General features: G+C 43.1%; 1 protein-coding gene across 9 annotated transcripts in view; it reads left to right on the forward strand.

The window, feature by feature from the left end:
• Window positions 1-22,085, forward strand: part of RBFOX1 (RNA binding fox-1 homolog 1) — a 1,452,832-nt gene that overhangs the window by 857,666 nt on the left and 573,081 nt on the right. For all 9 annotated transcript variants that reach the window (XM_044233296.1, XM_044233305.1, XM_044233301.1 and 6 more), the window contains one exon: window positions 16,101-16,142. In XM_044233296.1, the coding sequence (XP_044089231.1) occupies window positions 16,101-16,142 (42 nt within the window). The remainder of the gene's footprint in view (window positions 1-16,100; window positions 16,143-22,085) is intronic.

The following is a 22,085-nucleotide window of genomic DNA, read 5'->3' on the forward strand; positions in this document are numbered from 1 at the left end:
CTCGCAATTTTGACAACAGATGGAAGGAAACTGGAGAGTCCTAGAAAGTGTAGACTGGTGACTTCTCCTAAGTCTACAGCTCGCATCTGGGGAGGCTTGTCAGAAGCATGGTTTGGGAGTTTATTAAAGAGGAAAGCATGTCAGGAGACTCGTGTATTGGTTTGTTTAGGATAACCTAGACCCAGCACATGTCCTTTCTCACCGGGGTGGTCGGTTTGGAGAGTGCAATGTAGACATACCGTGTGTGCATTTCAGCAGGACGGTTAACAAGGACACCTTTGTTGGACACAGATGGGATTCCCCCTGAGGCAGTGTGGAGGACGATGGGATGGAAATTCAGAAAATTAGGCAGAGAATAAATTATTGACAGATTGATTTCACAGAGCCGTAAGAGTCCTGCCTGGTGGTTTGAGTTTGAGCGACACCCTTCCCCCGCCAACAAGCCTTGTCTCAGTTCTACCCATGTGGCATTGTTTCCCAATGTCTGCATGGAGACCGAAAGGGCTGCTTTTTGGTTGCAGGGGTGCTATGGTCTGGAGCTCCTCTGTGCATTGAGGGTGTGACTTTTCCCATCTCTCTGACAGATGAAAAAATGAGGCAGAGGAAGTGTATTCATTTCCTAGGGCTACTGTAGGGAATAACCACACCCTGGGGGTCTTCAAACAATAGAAATGTGTTCTCTCGTGGCCTGGAGGCCAGAAGGCGGAAAACAAGGTGTGGGCAGGGCCAGCTCCCTCTGAAGGTTCCTGGGGAAGGTCTTCCCTGTGTCTTCCAGTTTCTGGTCATTCCTGGTGTTCCTTGACTTGTGGTCGCATCTCTCCATCTTCACCCTCTTTTGTCGTGTGACTTCTTCTCAGTGTGCAGTTGTCTGCGTCCTTTCCCCCTCTCTTATGTGGGGGCTGTCGTGGGTCAAGGAACCACCCTAATTCATAACCAGCTCATTTCTGTCCCTCCCTTCCTTACATCCGCTAGGACCCTGTTTCTGATAAGGTCACATTCTGAGGTTCCAGGTGGATGTGAATTTGTGGGGGACACTCTTCAACCCACTGCAGGAATTTATAGGGTATCTTCGTGGTCCAGCAATTAACTGGCAGCTCAGAACCGAACTCACCTCTCTCTGCCTCACTTCCCCCCTTTATCTTAGAGGAAGTGATCCGGAAAGAGAAAGGGCTCAAATCCATGTCATTTGAGGCAAAGTTGAGGCAAGGTGGGTATTTATCCTAAAAAGAAGATACTTGAGAAATGTGATTATGGACACGCAGCAGAGCAGTGGCCCAGAAAGGGAACGTGTTTGGTCTCGTTTGGGCTAGGAGAAGCCTCACTCAGTCTGTGGGCTGTTGCAGAGCCAGAGCTGGGGGGGGGGGGCATGTAGGTGGCAGAGCAGCTAGAAAGCAGATGACCAGCGGCTGTACTGTAAGATCCAGAAAATGGGCCCGCAGCCTCGTTGCCTGGCTCAGATCCCAGCTCTGCCGTTCTCTTTCTGTGTCAGCTGGGAACGGGCGGCTTAACTTCTCTGAGCCACACACTAGAGAGGAAAGCACCATCAGCCTCATCCACTGTGATAAAATGCATGGAAAGCCCTTAGTTCAGCGCACCTCACAAAGCCAGTCCTTAATGAATGCCCGTTATCATGAGACCTTAAATGCTCCACTTTTCTGTGCCAGCAAAAGGCATCCCATGTGTCACCCGCTGCCCAAAGAAGGCAGGCAGCTTGCTTCCCGCCTGGCCGCGGTGGTCCCGGTGTGCCTGCCTGGTACCCCTGGAACCTTAACACCTCACCCATGGTGACCTGGAGTTCATCTCCTCCTCATTAGTTTAATTACAGAGGCTTTCCCCCTCTTCCAGCAGCACTGCCAGTGGCTGTGAAGGAAGGTTTCAGCCAAGTTGACTGGACGGACTTCCTCATTATTTAAGGCACTCATTACTGAGTCTAGAGTGGCTTCTCGGCTGTGCTCAGTCCGGCGAAGGAGACCGGCTCTCCTTTGCTTCTGTCCTCTGTGGCTGCCAGCAAGTTCTGGGTGGCTACCACGTCTCCTCCTGTTCTCCTTTAAGTTGGATGGGTTCGTTGTTTTGTTTTGGTTTGTTTTTTTTTTTCCAATTTTTACTTATTTATTTATTTATTTTTAAAAAACTATTTATTTATTTGAAAGACGGAGATCACAAGTAGGCAGAGAAGCAGGCAGAGAGAGAGGAGGAAGCAGGCTCCCTGCTGAGCAGAGAGCCCGTTATGGGGCTCAATCCCAGGGCCTTGGGATCATGACCTGAGCCAAGGGCAGAGGCTTTAACCCACTGAGCCACCAGGCGCCCCTATTTTTATTTTTTTAAGGAAAGATTCAAACCTAGGGTCATGAGCCAGTTGCAAATTGGCCAGCTCCTGGCTGGGAACAGCGCCCATGCAGAGCTTTTTGATGTAGGTCTGCTAGAGGAGCGTTACTTCCCCGCTGCCCAAGCTCTCCGAGGATGCCCTGCTGGAATTAGACCTGGTATTCCTGAATGATCATGAGAGGGACTTGTTCATTGTTAAACAGGATTATCCTTGAATTTCACCCGCCATTGTGTTGGTGGTGACAGAGTTTCTTTTCACGTTTTCTAAGGAACCCTGGCTTGGGTCCATGTGAACTGAAAATGCCTTTGATGTCCCCTGAGGCAAGCATAGCCCCTGCCCTAAACCTCTGTAACTTCCAAAGCCCCCCAGTGCTGTGGTTGAAAGCAGGCCCTGCATTTGTTGAAGGAGGCTCTTGGCCAGTGTGAGAACTGCTTCAGCTGGGAAGGCGATGTGAGTCAGCAAAAATGACACGAAGTGGCCAGAATTCAGTTCAACCAAGAGAGCAGAAGTACCTGCTGTGTTCACTGGCTTGAAAGACCCCTGCCCTCTGCCCTCTCCTTCCGTCCTCAGGGCCGGGCTGGTTAGGGCAGTGAGCCTGCCTTGGCAGCCTTTGGGTGCCTACCAAACATGAAGACAGAGTTGAGCCGCCGGTGGAGAGCACCCAACTCTCCTGACCTCAGTCCCTTTCCCGATTTCATGTGCGTGTGAATCCCGTGAATCACCCGGGGTCCTGGACAACATAGATTCTGATTTAGTGGGTCTGGGCTGGGGCGTGGGATAACCGCCTTTCTAAGTTGCTGCTAGATGATACTGTGGACCAGACTTTGAGTGGGATATGCAAAGGTCCTGTAGGACAGTCCAGGGAAAACTGTACTTGGGATCTCGTACTTCGCATCTCCTTCCTCACCCAGGATTGCCCATTCGACTGCAGAGCCGGCCCATTTATCCTAGTTAAAGGGTTCTACTGCTCCCTGTGATTATTCCTCATGATACTGATTACGTTATACACTTAAATTAAATAAAATGCACCCTATTGAATGCACGGCACACAAAAAGAATATTTATTTGAATATTAAGTACAGATAAGACTTCCCCTGGGATTATTTCACAGCGCATTTGCAGAATTTAATTGCAAGGTTTTCCCACTCAGGTTCCTTCAGAACGCTCCTTGTGAAAATATTTTCTTTCCGAAGGTAAAGCTGTGCTCTGTTGGTTTATTATTATTATTATTTTAAATCTGAAGAGCTCTCTGAGCTCAGTCATTACTTCCAGCGTCTAATTAATACTGATGATGACAAAGCAAACAGCCAGATGACCTAGATTTTCCTTTTAAATTGCCTGCAATTTACATGAATCCCTCCTCATTGTTTCAGAACTTTTGTGAACCGAATTCTTCCAGTAAAGATTCTTTAAGTTGAGGGGTTATAAGCGTTCATTTTTCATGAAGCATATATCTTCCAGCACTCCTTCCATTAAGCTTTCCAGGAAGAGTGTGACTCTTTCTCTCTCTCCCCCCCTCTCTCTTCCTCTCTCTCTCATACACACACACACACACAGCAACAATAACAGCCACCACCCAGGCAACCCTTTCAGACAACTGAACTGGAAAATTACAAAATGAACACTCCTCAAGCTTCTCCAGCTACAGGATTGTTCCCATTTCTTAAATGATGACATTTTGTAAAGTCGCAGAACTCAGGAATGGTAAAGACCTCTTACAGCTATGCAAAGATTTCTTTAGAGGCAGATAGCAGCGTAGCTTAGGAAGCCAGCCTCTGGTTGTTCACCTGAGCTGCCTTCGACTGGAAAGTCATTTATGCCCCTATTTCCTTGTCTGGAAAATTGGTCCAATGGGACTTCATTCTCTTTGCTTTTTTTTTTTTTTTTCCTGATAGTACAGTGGTTGTTACATGATTTATTTCTGTTGACATACTCTACGATCTGTGGATGGGAACTTTTAATGTCGTAGCACCAGACTTCCAGAAGCATCAAACACTTTTCAAATCCTTGGTTTTCTGTCACTGTGCTGTGCACTGGGCAGACCCAGTCCATTGTCAACCTATAAATAAAAAAGAATAAATAACAGCAACAGCAACCAATAGACTTTGGATAAAGTTCACTTTCTTACAGCGGAAAGACCCTTATTGGGTGCTTTCTGGGTACCCAGGCACTCTCTAATTGCTTCACAGATGTTAACTCATTCGGACCTTGCGATGACCCCTTTGGGAGTGAGGGCAGGTCCCAGTGAGGAATTTGTCCAAGCTCCTAAACTAATAAGTCGTAAGGTTGGGAGCTGGACCCTTGGAAATCTGACTGTTGGAGTTTATCCTCTTAACCGCTGCATTTGAGATGCCTTTCAGATGTCTCTCAATTAACATGATCAGGATGACTGCCCAGATAAGGCCAGTGGCCTGTGTGTCTCTGCTGAATCTATTTAATTGGGATGCAGATTATAAAATTATCAACTCGTGATAAAATTATCATTAGAGCTTTGCAACATCTAACCAGAAAGGGGGGGTAAAAAGAACTCCAGTTAAAATGTCTTAATGCAAAAATGTCTTGAGAACATATATTCATCCCAGGTAAGAGGTGTGTAAGTGAGTGGTATGTACATCACCCGCCTGGTTTTCCCTCCCTCTTTCTCACCTCTGGATGTGGAGAGGGGGGCCACAAGAAGTCTGTGGTGAGATTCCCCGCTCCATAATCAGAGCTCTCTGGCTATAAGGTAATGATGGTCCTAGGAGACTGGTTCAGGGAAGCATGCCAAGCCCTTTTAGTTCCTCAGGACATTTTGGTGAGTGTTGTTTGAATTTTCTTGGCCTGAGCAAGAGGTTGGGGAAGGAATGGCGGGGGGGGGGCAATTATAACCCTTGATTATGAAGGAAAGGAATGATGATTACTTCTGCGTCTGAAACAAACAGAAATCATCTTCCTAATAACCACAATTGTTTCCTCCCTCCCTCCTCTGCCTCGGTTCACAAAATACCTTATTAAATCTGGAGAATAAAAATGTGCCTGGGGTAATGGTTTATTATTAGAATAAATAACGGGCAATATGCCCCCCCACCCCCACCCCACCTTGCAAGTTGTTGGATGCAAAGATGTATTCTGGTTGTACTTGGAAAAGGGTGTGCATGTGTCCGAGCAGCCGGGCCTCTTTGTGGCCAGGGGACCACCCTGTCCCTTGGAGGCCTGAAATTAACAACTCGAAGAAGACTGCATCCTTTCAGGAAGCAGATGGATGCGGGAGGCTGAAGGGAATCCTTGCCAGGTGCTGCTTGTGGCTGCCACCTCTTGCTAGGTGTTTGTCTATTGAGTCTGTCTGCCTGGATGGCTTTGTCTCAGACCTGGGGGCCCTGCTCTGTTGCTAATGGGGTATTTAACAAGTGGGTGCATGGCAGAGGAAGTGTAAAAAGCATTTCTCCCTAAAGAAAACAGCTCTTTAAAACCCGTTATTTGAGGCTCATTCAGGTTCTGCAGGCATCCTGACCTCTGACTTCCTTTTAATCAGATAACCAACACTTGGGTCTCCCCAGTGACTTACATCTGGAGCAGTGCCTCTCTTGCTAGAAGTACCAGTATCATCAAAATGATACAATTTTACCAGGAACAGCGGGAGAAGAAGTGCTCACTGTTCAATGTGTAGTGCCTGGCACGTACCATGCCGTAGGTCATTTAAGTGCCAGAAACCCTCGGTATTTTGGAATTAAGGACACGCTTAATAAATTATCCCAAGCATTGTTAACCATCAGTTAGTTAGGTTAGAGCTTTCAGTCTTTGGGCTTATCCGTTCAGGGTTTTACATAACAACAAACCCATTATTCTTCTCCCCCTCTGATGAGTACTTAGCCTTGCCAAGCTCTTTTCTACTGTCCCCTCCACCCCGTGTCTCCCCTCCAAAGCCAGCTCCTCGACCAGACAATGAGACTTAAGGAGCAAATTTCTAGTCCTCCCCAAGGCTGAAATGAAATTGTTGGGGTAGAGATGAGTGGACTTCCCAGGTTGTTCTCTCAAATGCCTTTTTTTCAATTTATACAACATGAGCCAGAATCGAGTTAATTAATCATGGCTGACTTGACTCATTGTTGTGACTTTTTGTTTTCATTTTTTTTCAATTGATTATCCCTCGCTTCCTTTCCTGAAGCCTAAGCAATTACTACTTCCACACACTTTTTTTTCTCCCTTATACCGAAAAAACCAAAACCAAAACGAATAAACAACAACAACAAAAAAACCACTCCAAATCCCCCAAACAAATGAAAAAACCCAACCACTACAAGTGATGGGCTCTGTATTTTCTTTTTTTTTTAAGATTTTATTTATTTATTTATCAGAGAGAGAGGGCGAGAGAGCAAGGACAGGCAGACAGAGTGGCAGGCAGAGGCAGAGGGAGAAGCAGGCTCCCTGCAGAGCAAGGAGCCCGATGCGGGACTCGATCCCAGGACGCTGGGATCATGACTGAGCCAAAGGCAGCTGCTTAACCAACCGAGCCACCCAGGTGTCCCTGGGCTCTGTATTTTCATATCTGATATAAATGGGACTGTCTGGCTGGAATCAGAGGACACAAATCGTTGTGGGATACATTTAGAAAGAGCTGCGAGATTTATTACAACCAGTGCAATGGACTGCATTATATTCAAGGATTTGAGGTATTCCTAAACTCAGATCTCTAATAAACATTTCATGTAAGAACCCAGAATTAGAGTAGGCAGACCAAACTTTCTTTTTATTTTTTTATTTTTCACATTTCCATTGAGGAGAATACAAACTCAACTATAAAATGTTCCTGAAAAATTGGAGTTGAGCTTTTCCTAGGACATTCACCCTTGGTTTACCCTTCCGGTGTCTTGGAGAGTTATTGACAGCTACCTTTAATTGAGTACTGACTATGTGGGTAGGTACTGGGCGAGGCCTGGGCTTGATGCCCTACATCCAACTCCTCCTAATGTAATTAGGCTTGATGCCCTACATCCAACTAACTCCTAATGTAATTTAACCATTACAATAACTATAAAAATCAGATTTTAAAAATTATATTATTATGACACTATTCATTTGAATGTACAAAAGCACTGAGCATTCATTGCAAGAAGCTGAAATAATAGAACCCATGGTTATGAGAAATAGCCTTTCTACTTCTTTATCCCCATTATTTTTTTCATTCCCAGGACATAAGTTTTGTGTTTTTGTTTGTAGTTTGGTGTTTGTCATTCCAGACTTTTGTCCATGTGTAAATGGGGAGATATATATATATGTGTGTGTGTGTGTGTATTTATATACACACATATGTATGTATACACACGCACACACACAGAGCTTTTTAAAAATTGGATATTTTTTAAATTGGTTCGACTTGCTTTGTTTCATTCTTCTTTCATGGACACCATTTCATATCTATAAATTTCTAGTGAATCCATAGTATTCCATAGTATAGATCAAGGGTTGGCAAATTATGGCCAGAAGCCAAATGCAGCCCACATTTTTCTGAAAATAAAGTTTTACTGAGACACAGCTGAAGCCATTCGTTGACACATGGATTTTGCTGCTCTCTCACCACGAGGGCAGGACTGAGTAAATGTAGCAGATTTATTTATTTATCTATGGCCCTCAGAGCCAAAATTATAAATTTTATAAATATTTATTTATTATTTATCTATGGCCCTCAGAGCCAAAATTATTTACCATTTGACTCTTACAGAAGAAGGTTTCCCCACCCCTGTTAGAGGTGAACCACAATTTACTGAACCGTTTTGGTACTGATGGACGCTCATCTTCTCCACGGTCCAGGTCTGTGGTGTGAGAAGTCATGTCCTCCCCTCCCCATTCTTCCATCCATTCTGTGCTCCTAGCAGAGGAATCTCTGAGAGAAAGGAAATGCACATTCTGTGTTGTGACAGCTGCCACCTGCTCCCCAGCAGGTGTATACCAAGTCACGCTCTAATCCATGTGCCTGACAGGGGCCCATTTACCCAGCCATCTTAAAAGGATAATATCAAACCTTTAAAAATTTTAGGGCAGCTATTGCCTATATATATTCATATATGTGTATACATATATTCACTTTTTTTTTTGTGCATGAAAAGGAATCTGAGACTCCGAAAGTGTCATTTTTCAGTCAAATTCCCACAGCCTAGAGGGAGCAAAGTCAGGATTTAAACCCAAGTCACTGGCCTAATGGTCCTTCTGAAAACCCCTGGCCCTCCCACTAATTCTTAATTTCTAGTATTAAGTTAAGCAATTTCTAGTATTTGTTGAATTATTTAAATGTGCCAGGTGATTTACTTAGTACTTTACCTGGATATCTTATTTTGGGCTCACAAGAAAATTAGACACCAGGTAGACACCATGTTATTCCCACTATACAGACGGGGAAGTTGAGAATAGGGAGATGATATAATATGGCTAATATTATGTAGACAATCTGCCATGATTGGACTGAAACTGTCTGATTCCTGGGCCTTCAGTCTCCACTGGGGAAGAAACTCAGCCTGCAAAAGGATCCAGTGGACCGTCGTCAGAGAAATCTGATTTGGTGGAAAGTATCCCAGTCTACCCTCATTCAGCCACAAGGAGCAAAGTGTGCAGATCTGTGCATTTATGGAGCCCAACAACATAGTCATTTTATGTTCTATTGAAGACAACCACCGGTATATATAAACAGTATCATGTCAGGCAGAGCAGCAGACGAGCACTCACTAAGGACAAATGGGGTGCAGACTGGGGGTGGGTTAAAAATGTGGGTTTCTTTGATTGGGGTTTATTTCCTTGATACTGGGAGCTCTGCACTGCGCTGATTCAAAGAGGGGCTTGAGTCGAGCTCTCTGGATGGCAGTTCCCTCCCGAATCCTTCCTCGCTTTGTAACTTCTGAATGTCCCTCCACCTGTTTGTGCCTCAGTTTCCCCATCTGGAACATGGAGCTGAGGGTACGGTCTACTCATGATGGGGTGAGCGTTAACCACGATCTTCCTAAAAAGCATATAGCACCTTTTATTGGTGTGTCCTAAACATTAATGTGAAATTTACTTTACTAAAAATTAATTAAAATCATTATTCTCCCATTAGCACAGTTAATATGAGCAAAATATAAAGGTTGTGTGATAATAATGTACCTCCCTAACCCCCCATGCCCCACTCCAGGGTCCTCCTTTACTTTGTCCTGCCTTCAGCTGTGCTCTTTGTAATATCCTCTTCCCAAATCCTCGGGTAGTTCTGCCCACCCAACTCGTATTCATCCAGTGAATGTCAGATGAAGGACTCTATCTCTGGAAACACCTGACTGTTGCCTCGCTCAACTATTTTTCCCACACAGCAGACTGGGTTGGTGCCGCTCATTTGGGTGCCTGTGGGATCCCCCTTTATCACACTGGGACCTGACACTATAATTTCCATTTTATTCATCTCTTCTCCTGTCTTTGAGATTTTTTTATTTTTTTATTTTTTTGGAAATTCACCACGTATCATTGATATTTGCATCCCCTCCCATTACACCGTGCTTGTCAGATAGTAGGAGCTCAGAGTACCCCTGTGAAATATATACAATAATCCTGAAATGCAAAGGCAAACTGTAGAATTCACCCTAGGTAATTTGGAGCACATCTTCATAGGGAATATCATCTTATTTCAGAAGAATTTATAATGACTATGAAAATGGAGAATTTGAGAAATGTCTGTAGGTACCAGCTGATTTGATGTATTGAGTTCTATGTTGCTAGACTTCTTTGGTGCTTTTCTTCTGGATAATTCACAATTTCCCTGAAATTTGGAATTTCTACCATAATATTATTTCAATCAATCTACCCATCTATTTATCTATTAATTTATTGTGTCTTACTTCTTTTGACTTGTACTTTTCCCAGTTTAACGTTTTGTTTCGTTTTTGAGTAGTGGTCCAATTGATCTTAATCTCTCCTCACTGTCCTCTTTTGCTTGACTCTTCTGCCATATTGAATTACTTGCACTTCATAATCTTACTGGGATTTCCACACAATCTGTTCTCTCCTTGAAAGGATTTTGTTTAATTCATTCTTTCTCTGGATCTGTTTTCTAAAAAAATAATGATGACAAAAATAGCACATGTTTTCATTTCTCTGAAATAAGGTGGTTGCACATCTTATTCATTGTAGCGAATGTTCCCTGTATTGTAATTATCATTTTTATTGCTTCCCCCCCCTTAGTAAGCTCCAGAAGACTTTTGTTTTTACTGTTGCATTTCTAGTACCTAGAACAGTGTCTGATATACAGAATATACAGTGTCTGTATGCACTTCTTGTTGGATACATGGAGGAATGGATGAAAAGACAAACAAATGAATAGAATCCAAAGACCGTCCTGGTCTCCAGAAGAAGAGATCCGAGTAAGACTCAGTCCTTTCCCGGGGCACCTGGGTGGCTCAGTGTGTTAAGCCGCTGCTTTCGGCTCAGGTCATGATCTCAGGGTCCTGGGATCGAGTTCCGCATCGGGCTCGCTGCTTGGCGGGGAGCCTGCTTCCTCTTCTTTCTCTCTGCCTGCCTCTCTGCCTATTTGTGATCTCTCTCTGTCAAATAAATAAATAAATAATATTAAAAAAAAAAAAAAGACTCAGTCCTTTCCCTTATAGATCCAGTCTGATGTGTGGGAGGGGAAATCAAACTAATAATAGGGTCAAGATAAAGCGGGAAGAACTGGTAAGAGAGAGCTCAAGAGAGCTCAGAGTCCGTAGAAGATGAAAAAGGCTGAGTCTGAGAAAGATTCTTCGGCCAGGTTGGCTCAGTGAAGATAGGAGATAGAAGAAGGTGAATCCCTGCTATTAAACATCCCGTTCAACGAGGAGAGCAAAGGGTCTTGGGCTGAAGTTTATTGCTTCAGTTTCTAACCTTTCATAAGTGCTTACTTGGCAGCCCTATCAAGAGTGGTATTTGGTTCTCTGGAAGCATCTTAAAGGAGCAGCCCCAGATCTCCTACTTTCCCTTTTTCCATTTAGGCTATAAAATATATTGGTTCTGTGCTTTACTGCCATGAGTGGGGGAAAAAAAAAATACTGCATGTTAGTTTCCAAATGAAATGACATTTATGTAGTGTACATTTAAGATATTTTTCAAGGTTGGCTTTTAAAGAGTGCACTGGAGGGGTCTTTCTTCATAACAGATGATGAAAATTTACAGGTGCCTCTTGTCCTCTAGCCCTCTCTCATCACGGTTACGGGAAAAATATTGAAGAGGTCTAGCAGTAACTGGGGAGGCTTCAGAGCATCATGACCCCTTGCCAGATCCTAGTGTTGTGCAATGAGCAGAGTCTCGGGCTGTGATGGGACTCAGCCATCTTGCCCGACTGGCCAGGTTCGCTGTGTCACTTGGTGAAGAAGGGGTGGGGAGCAGCCCCGTTCCTCAGAAGATGCTGGTGTTACAAAGTTGACTTCCAACCAAAGAGGGAATGGCAGAAGTAGGCTCCGTTAGGCAGCGGGTAGAATGTAGTAGGGAGGATATCCAGTTCACAGAATATTTATAGGATCAGACAGGAACATGTCCCCAAAAGGAGAAGCAGGCTATTGTTACCAGAATAACGGCAAAAACAGGGACATCTGGGTGGCTCAGAAAGTTAAGCGTCTGCCTTCAGCTCGGGTCATGATCTCAGGGTCTTGGGTTTGAGTCGTGCATCAGGCTCCAGGCTCAGTAGCCTGCCGCTTCCCTGCTTGTGCTCACTCTCTCTCTCTGACAAATAAACAAATAACATCTTTAAAGAAAAGAATACTGGCAAAACAATATGGAATGCCATGCAGGAAAATTAAAAAACAAAAAACAAAAATGCAAATAAAAAAAAATGTCCACTGTACAAATGACTCAAATGCCCTTTTTTGTTATATCCCATTCTCGTTTTCCTTGATCAGCTTCATTGGCAGGACAACATTGCTATTTTCATGGCTACTGGTGAATTTTGCATTTGATACGCTCTGTAATAGGAACATTATAATGTGGCATCACACCACCTTGTTTAGGTCAGTAGGCTCCTTGCTTTTTAATTTTTTTTAAATTTTTATTTTTTTTAGATTTTATTTATTTATTTGACAGACAGAGACCATAAGTAGGCAGAGAGGAAGGCAGAGAGAGGAAGGGAAACAGCTCCCTGCCGAGCAGAGAGCCCAATGGGGGGCTCGATCCCAGGACCCTGAGATCATGACCTGAGTCGAAGGCAGAGACTTTAACCCACTGAGCCACCCAGGTACCCCTCACCTTCATTTCTAATGGCTGTTTTTAATGGAATTACAATTCTGGATTGACACTTCTTTCAATGCTTAAAAAAACCATGTGCCACCTTCTGAACTTCCTGGTTTTTGTTTGTTTAAATGAGAAATCATAGTTATTTGAATGGTTCCTCTCTCACAAATAATGCATCATTAGTCTCTGGCTGTATTCAAAGTATGCTTTTGTTTTATTATTTTCTTTGTTTTGTTTTTCAGTTTTTAGCTGTTTGATTATATCTAGATATGAATTTCTTTGGGTTTACCTCTTTAGGGTTTGCTGAGCTTAAATTTATAGGGTTATGTCATTTGCCAAACACAGGGAATTTTTAGCCATTATTTCTTCTAACAATTTTTCTGCAGTGAACTCTCTTTATTCTAGAATTGCAGTGACGTGAGTGTTATATCTTTTAGTATTATGCTACAGGTCCCTGGATTTACTTTTCTCTCTCCGTTGTTTCGATTAGGTACTTTGTATTCTTATGTATTCAAGTTCATTGAGTTCTTTCTGCTCTCTCCATTCTGCGTTTGAACTCATTCCCCGAGTTTTATTATTATCATTATTATTTTTTCATTTAGGCTATTGTTCTTACAGTACTAAAATTTCCATTTGGTTCTTCTTTGTAGCTTCACTTCCTTTGCCAACACTGTCTTTTTTTGTTTGTTTGTTTGTTTTTCATTTGCTTTCCTGTATTTTCGCTTACTAGTTGGAACATTTCTAGAATAGCCGCTTAAAATCTTTATTTGACCATTTCAACATCTGTGTCATCCCCATGTCAGTGTCTCTGACTGTCTTTGCCCACGTGAGTTTAGGTTTTCTGGTTTCTTCACATGCCTAGGAATTCTGGCTGTATCCTAGGTACACTGAGTATTCATGTTACGATACATCGGGTCTTACTGTACCTGTGGAAACTGGTGATATTTTTGGTTAGCAGGCAGCCGGTCCAGTTAGATTAAAGCCGGAAGTTCTTACCTTCCTTCTGTGGATTTTGTTTCCAGTATCATTTCTGCTGTCAAAGACTTTCTGTAATAGTTGGATCTGTCCCACATGTGTGCGTCCCAGTGGCCAGTCTGGCTACCCGAGCAGTGGTCTGCCCAGTTCAGCTCGCAAAGTCTGTGGTAACTGTTGGGGTCATACGCAGATACGTGTAACTCGGGTGAGTGTCGAGTTCATAAAAGCAGTACATGGTATCATTTCCCCAAACTCTTTCCTTCCTTCCAAACTCTTTCTAGGATCCTCAAAGTATTTTTTTTTTTTTTAATTTCCTAGGGCTCCCCTTTCTTGTTCTCTAGCCAGAGAGCTGGTGCTTTTTTACCCTGTTCTTGTGCTCCTATGATGAAGCCTGCCTTTGTGACCAAACGGAAGAGAGAATAGCCCGTGGGGATTCACTACCTACTGGGACCAGAGTATCTCACATCACCAAGAAGTTTTGTCTCTTCCAGATGTTGCGCACCTCTCTCTCTCTGTATTTTGATGCTTAATCCTGGGCTCTAGGCCACCTTGAATCCATGCCAGGGGAGGGGGGCAGAACCCACCATGTGTTTAGTGGTACTTTGAATTCTCTCTTCTTGCCCACCCACCTGCTTACCTTGTAGAGATTGCAAATGGTCTGCACTGAGTGGACGGAGACCGGGTGAAGTGGGCTTCTTCCATCCTACCTAGAACCAGAACCTCCTCACCTGCTTTGTTTAATATACTGTGGGAACATACACATAAAATAAAATTTACCATCAATTTAGGGACATTAAATACATCCACAGTATTGTGCAGCCATCACTCTCTAGTGTGAGAACTTTTTCATCTCCCCAAATGGAAACTACAAATCCCTGAAGCTGTCCCTCCTCACGGCTTCTTCCCCAAATCCCCTGGCCGCGACCAATATGCTTTCTGTCTTTGTAAATTTGCACCGCTTCATTTTTTAACAGTTCCTGGAGATAAAGTTTGCATACTATTAAGTCACTTATTTCAAGTGTATAAACCACGGTGTGTCTGTGTTTTGTATATTTATAGAATTGTACCCATTTTCTTTTGAATATTTTGGAATATCTCCTCCCGGTTGTTTCTTTTCTTTTCTTTTTTTTTCTGTTATCTTTCTTTCTTCTTTTTAGTGATCTCTTTTACTAGTTTTTCTTAAACAAAAGAGGAATTATAACATATGTGCACCTTTCTACCTTCTTTTCTCAAAAACTACAGATTGCCTTTTGAGCATTTTTTTTTCAGAACTGTGGTTCCAAATGCCGCACGTTGTGCCATCATACAAATGTACTAGCATTTATTTTGTATTTTCCCATTATTGGACATTTTAATATTTACAGTTTTTTCTTTCACACGTAATGCTGTAGCTAATTGACATACAAATAAACATCTGCTTGTGTCTCTTCTTATTTTCTTAGGTGCTACTCTCAGAGGTCATGTTTCTGGGTCAAAGGGCATTGGCAAAACACCGATTTATAGATTCTGGGGTTCTGGCATATCCAAAATAAAGATTTTTGTTTTTGTTTTTGTTTTAGAGAAAGTGCAAAGAAGCTTTCAATACAAAATACATAAAATATACATCCAAAGTCAGTTCCTAAACCTTTCTATCCTTTAGTAAAGGTTTCAACATCTTGCAATAGACTGTCAGATGTAAGGGGTCAGGGGTCGCTGCATTGGTTTAAAAAAAAAAAAAATACGAGAAATACATAGAATCCAGTGTGACGGCGGACCCAGATTTTACTCCAGCTCACTATCTGAGCTGAAGGTAGAGTGCCAGTCCCCACAAAGGTAGAGTGGCCATATATCACAGTCTGCCTTGTCACTCCCACTTCATGTCTGCTGTCCCTCGCATCATCACTGATGCCCCCCTACCCTCTCCTCCAACTCACATTCATTTTTCCTGTTTGGATACTACATTAGTGGTCACTCTCAAGAAATATCCTTGATTTTAAGAAGTACATTTTGGTAAGGGGTGGGTCATCGAAGCATGGCATATGTATCATGAATCTCTCTTTTTTGAGCTTACGATAGATATCACAAATTCATCAGAATTTCTTTGATATAAGGATGCCCTCGGAATTCTCCCCAACACAGTTATAGGGGGACTTAACTATGGTATGATCAGAACTGGGCCATAAAATGGAGCCCATTTGCCAAGGCATGTAGGTGACACTATTGATCCTTGACAGGGGACAAGATGTCGTGTGATGGCCAATGCATAGCCCCAACCGTTTTGAGTGGGCTTTCAGTGAAGAGCGGCCAGCACCCTTAGGGCAAGAGGGACCTTCACATGGAGGGAAACCATCATCCCTGGGCAGATTTTGCCTCCCACGCCCTCTTCAGGATCTCTCTCCTCATTGTTCTTCAAGACTCTGGCTCATCCTAGCTGTATTTCTGGATCACACGACTGAAAACCCAAGTGAAGCTCTGACTGTGTAGACCTAAAGGAAAAAAATTAAATGCGTAATTAATTAATTCCGGGTCTGCTTTGAGCCAAGTGATTAGAAGCAACTTTCCATTTTCTTTCATGTTGTTTTTGTGCAGAACCTGCTGATTTCCCCCCCTCTTTTTCTTTCCTTTGTAGGTTTCAAGACAACAGATGAATTGTGAAAGAGAGCAGCTAAGGGTAGGTGCATTTTCCAGTAAAATACTTCCTGGTTCTCGTTTCTGTATGATAAGCAAAAATTTCCTTGTCTCTCCCAAGACACGGGGTTCTAAATAGCGGGCTTCTTTTTAAGACTGGTAGAGTTGAAAATATTTATCCCAGCTAATTTAGTATTGATTGAGCTGGTAAATACAGTATATCTTCTTTTGAAGTGCCATTATAGTAGATATGGATTTTTTGATTTAGATTCAGCAATAAATACTTCTCTTCTGGAATTTGTTTGACATCATTGTACTCTTTTTATGTACAACACGAGGTCTGAGTAATAACAAAGGTCAAAAGGATGTCTTGCCGCCTTCTTAATGTGAATACCAGGCTGTTTGCTGAGTGGCTAAAATGCTCTCTTGCTGTTAACCGGGATAGGTGAGCCACGAATATGTCAAGGGCATTTTCTAGGAGAATTTGAGTCCTCCGTAGATCTTCTAGTTTTAGTGGCATTTGTGTATGTAGAAGAAAGAGACAGAATTTTAAACCTCATATGCTATTTATTTACCTTCTTAAAAATGAAGCTTTCTCAGTGCTCACGAGTTAGGGATAATAAGTGTTCCCCAGATGAGGGGAGGGTCGTTTGCTTATAAAGAAAGACAGCTGGTTGAAATTGTTCTCCTCATGGTATCATGGTTGATATCCTTCTTGGCACGGATATGGTATTTTAAGAAACATCAGGATTTTCTCCACTCCCCTCCCATTGTGTGTGTGTGTGTGTGTGTGTGTGTGTGTTTTTTAAATGCACTCCTGTTTTGGATGGATGGCTTTGAAATCATAATTAGCCCCGTTTTAATGTCGCTGATGGAAGTTGGCAATTTTAACTGGACAGTGTGCCTTATCATCGTGTTTCCATATTAAAAAAAAAAAAACTGGAGGAATACACTGCTTTTAAAAGCATCACAGTGAGGTTTGGGGTTGAGGGACCATTGTGCTCGAAGGGATCTAATGCATCGGAATAATTCATTAAACCAGTCTAATGTCATTTATACACAGCCTTGTAACTTTTCAGAGCATTTACTTAATGCCGATCTCAAGATGACAATGATTTGTAGAGTTCTTTCCATTTTACAATTGCTGTTGGCATCAGGTTTGTTAAATCCTCATGTAAAACAGAGTCTGGTTGCATAGAACTGAGGAAGTGAGTCGTGGATGTCTTCTTTTATGCATATTTATTTTATGTGGTCTCCCAGCATGGCCCTCTCTGTTAACCTCTCATCTATACCCACTTCATTCCTAAGTACCTGTGCCTACATTAGCTGTGACTCCTTCGTGAAATAGCCTTCAAGATGTTTTAAGCTTTCCTGAGCTCTCTTATTGCTTTTTCCCTGCAGTCTGAATTACTGGTTCATCCTGGTAAATAATGTATTGCAACTTCAGATTTCTCTTCCTGTTTGGATGAGGACGATGGCCAGAACTAGGTCAGAGCTAGATAAAGAGGAATGCAAGCTTTTGTCTCCAGGATCCCTGATAAATGCCTCAGAATTAAGATAATCCTGAAATCTCTGTTGCAAATGAGACTCACTTGGCAAATGCGGGGCTCCCGAGGTAATGGAGTGCTTGTGCGCAGTTTGAGGGGTTTATTATTTTGCATTGATGAGGACATTGTCAACAGGGGTGTGGTTTACGAACAAGAATGGTGCCCTCCCCACTCTGTTGAATAAATTCAAGCAGGTTTGATACAATGGGTCATATAGTTCAGTCCCCATGTGGCTCCAATAGCCCCATATAAAATTATCTCTAATACCATGAATTGGTACTTTGTTTGTCGTTGCTATTACAGTTTTTGTTTTTATATCTTGAACTAATTTATGTTGTGAATCAATAGAAAACACATTTCAATTGATGGAATGCACATTTCTGTGGTTTAAAATTTAAATGATACCACAGGGAATGCAGTGAAGACTTCCTTTCTGGTTTGTATCTTAGGCATGTAGTCCCTTCCTGGAAGTCGCCCAGTGTTACTGTGCAGTCTGGCCTTCCACATCTGCGGGTATTTACTCCGTCTCCGCCTTGTCTTCCAGTCCTAGCCGTCCGTGTACTCAGCCCCTCTACTACCTGAAAAGAGAACTTTCTTGATTAAGGTGATGGCCTTATTTTGGGGAACCGAGGTCCCTGGAAGAAATGTGGTTCTGATTTGAAATGCTAATACTTGGCCTTCTCAATGAAATGCAGTTTCCTTAATCTCAGTTTTTTCTTCTTAGAAAGAGAGCCAGTGGGAGAAAAACAGTTACCTCTTTAGTTACCATCACCATTTCAGAGTGTCTGCCTGCCAGCTACACTTTCAAAAGTGTGTTTTAAGCACAGCAATCAAGCTGCGTTTCCAGATTTGCTGTACAAGATGACCAGACCGTGGGCATGTGGTCAAGTTCATATTTCTTCATTAGTTCATTCTGTTATGTTGTCAGAATTCAGGGATGCAAGCAGGTAATTGTAAAATGCATCCCTTTTTCTTGGCCTCCTGGAAACAGCAGCTAATGCAGAAAGGTACAGCTGCTCTTTCCGTTTTGTGTGTGTGGGCACTGTGTAGGGACTGGCATGTCCCAAACCTGCTCCTCTGCTTTCCTTTCTCTTTCTTACAAATTCTCAATTATTTTCTTTCCAAAATGGACTCCAAGGTACATGTTCTGTAAGATATTACAGGTCTGAAACAAATTCTCTGATTTACTTAATTCTCTAATGAATTTTTTTTAAGTTGAAGAAAGGCAAACTTTTTTTTTTTTTTTTTTTTTTTAGATATCTGCAGGACTTCTCAGAGCCTTTAATATGCAAAAGTGAAGTACAGGGAAGTGGAGATAATATGCAGTGTTTCATAAAATCATCTGATCACAGAACATTTTTGGATACAGAATACACTCTGAGAAACACTCCTAAAAATCCTATCAGTTTTTTAATTTTTTTCCCCAGCTAGGATGTCGTAGTCTATAAATACAGAAAAGCAATGCATTATTTAAAGTATAAAAACATTTCATCATTTCCCAATGCCAGGGCTGACTCGGTGGACTTCTGGTGTTAGCACAGTTGTTTGGAATCTCTGTACTTCTCTTGGCCTTTCTCTGCTTCTTCCAAGATGAAGGACAAGCGTCCCTTCCTCCCTTCTCATTGGGAAGTAGGGGACGAGGAGGAGGTTTTTCCTCATAGCTCTTGCATTCAGTTGGAGGAAAATCATTCTGAAAAGCCGCCTCTGTGGACGTTCTCTTTCACTGCATCGGCCAGTCTCTATGCCAATCACTCCTACTGTCCTGGGATCTCAGGGATTGGCTCTAACAGCCATGAGTCATCCCAGGGGACAGGCCCATTGTCACCTGATTAGAAACAGGATCTGTGGATCTCTTTGGTGGAATTACCCAGTAGAGTCTGCCACAAAAGGAATTCGCATGGGCCCTGTGTGTCCCTCATGGTGTTGCTTCCTGCCAGCTCCTCCCAGGGCTCCCTTTCATCCCACACACATGGAGTCACATCTAAAGCCTCAGGAAGCGCCTGAACTCTGGCCCATGGAATTTCGTAGATGCTTTCTCTGCCGACTTCTCACAGATCACATCTCCCCATTCTACCTCTTCTACCCGGCTAGGCCCTCCCTTTGTATTTTGCCTTACGTTCTTTGGAACGAGCCCAGATGCAGTCTTTATTCATTTCCCCTCAGCATCAGGTTCTGACGGTGCACTCACCCCAGCACCCAGCTCGGCCCCAGAGATACTGTCCGTGAGCCTCCTGGTCCCTGCTCTTCCCAAGAGAAGAGCCTCATTCTGTTACTCCTGACCCCTCATCTGCCCTTCTCAGATGGAACTCACGTTCCCAGTGAGCAAACTACAGAACAGAAAACCCGTTTATTCCTCCATCCCTTCCTCTGGGTTTGCATTTCAGGTTGCCACTGGGTTCTGCTGGGGAGTGGATCCACCAGTGCTCACCATGGGATCTGTGCATTAAGAGCTCCTGACTCCAGGGACTGCACTACCCACCTTGTCCCCGCATCACTGGTGAATGACGCCAACAGGTCGGGTAGCGCTTGTGGTGCAGGTACCATAATCCAGCCACCAACATTTACTTTTCTGGTATCTGGAATGACGAATGGAGAGAAAAATAAGGGAGAGAGAAATTATGTGCCTTTAGTAGCCCTTTGTCTCCCTCAGTGATCTACAAACTGGAAAGATGGTATGATCACAGGGTAAGGGAACAAATGCCCACGGTTGTTAGCATTCACATAAAATATCTGGTTACAAAAGGATCTTTTGTGCTATGAGCATCTGACATTGGCTTGGAGACTGTTCAACATGTTTGATAGGAATCCTATGAACCAGGCAAAGGCTTCGCTCCTGCATGGGTCTGTATCTGTTCATGGACCAAAATCTTTATCAGCAACATGGCAGATGGATATCATGGGGGTCAGCACGGCATGAGGGGTGGTTAAGGGTGGTCCGGAGCTGTAGGGATATTAACTTAGGTTCATATCTCAGATCTGAATCTGCCCTACTTTTTTTTAAAGCTTCAGTTTCCCTGTGTGTAAGATCGGGATTCTTTCTCTCTGGATTGTTGATCAGATGAGATGACTTATATGAAACAGTTCAGAAAAAAATGTATGCTTCTTAATGAGCAATCTTAGCTGTTGTCCATATAGTAGTCTTCCCAATGATTCTCTCATTCCTCTCCTACTAGCAATGCCAGGCAGAGAATACAGATATCCAGAGTATATCCATTCCCAGTCAAACCCCGACATTAAAAACAAACAAACAAACAAAACCCTCAAAGGACAGGTTCCATAGAAGAAAAGTGCCTCTCACTTAGCTATGCAAATAATAAGGACTGATTCAGGTTAGTCTACACAGAAAAGGCATATAAACTAGGCCTCCGGAGGAGCTTAGCATCAGAAAGCTGTCAGAACTCAGTCACTTCTCTCTCCTTCCTCATCTTGAATTCTGCTGGTGGGCCCACTCTGGAATTTTCTTTTGAGAAAAGGATCTCTCCCTTTTTTAAGCTTATGGCACCTTTCAGCCCCTAAGATATATGCTGCAGGTTCCTGCAAGTTTAGGGGCTGTTAATGCCTGCTGATTATACATTCCTGGAAAAGCCTTCTGATTGGCCCAGTCTAGCTCAGCGGTTCATTCTGGTCCAATCAGAGGTGTCTGGAGAAGCAGGACAAATTGCCCGGGGCCAACTACTGAGGAGACCTGAACATCAGGGAGAAAGTCATAGCCAGCTGCGTAAATATCCCCAAGGAGGTGTGCTGCACCCTCCAAACCTGGCGATCAGTGGCAGGCAGAGGATCCTGGGGAATCAGTGTGTTACACCCAGGGTCCAGCTCAGCATTTTGCAAAGGGCAAGACACCTACCCTCTGTGTGGTCCTCACAGATTTCAGGTGGTGACCATCTAGTCCGTAAGAAAGGGGGGAGCTACTCAGAAAGTGATTCCTTTCTCACTTCTCTCTCAGGCCTTTTTATGTCAATGAGAAACTCTCAGTTGCAACTACACTGTCTTTGACAAGTCTCTAGCTGGTCCTAAACCCTGTTTTTAACAGAAAGGGAGTGTGTGCCTCAGGCTTGGAGCCTGCAGCAGCCAAAACATCTATCTAGACTTTAAAAACATTGTTTGCAAAATATAGTGGTTAAGAACGAGGGGCCTGGAGCTAGGCCCTGCTGAGATGAAAATCTAGGCTGTAATTTACTACTTGTGCAGGTTACTGAAATTCTCTGTACCTCGAATGCCTCCTCTGGATAATGGAGATAATTGCCTATTTCATAAGTCTTCTATCTGTGTATGTGTGTGCCCCGGCAAACACAGATTAAAGTCACACATGCAGATGAGGATCTTAGAACGTGTGGAAGAGGTTCTTAATAATTGTTAGATATCAATAGGTTTATTTTCTTCCCATTAACTCTTATTTATGACTGCTGATATTGGTTTTCCAATTACAGTAGCAACAC

This window comes from Neovison vison, chromosome 14, assembly GCF_020171115.1.
Source record: "Neovison vison isolate M4711 chromosome 14, ASM_NN_V1, whole genome shotgun sequence".
NCBI classification, from domain to species: domain Eukaryota; kingdom Metazoa; phylum Chordata; class Mammalia; order Carnivora; family Mustelidae; genus Neogale; species Neogale vison.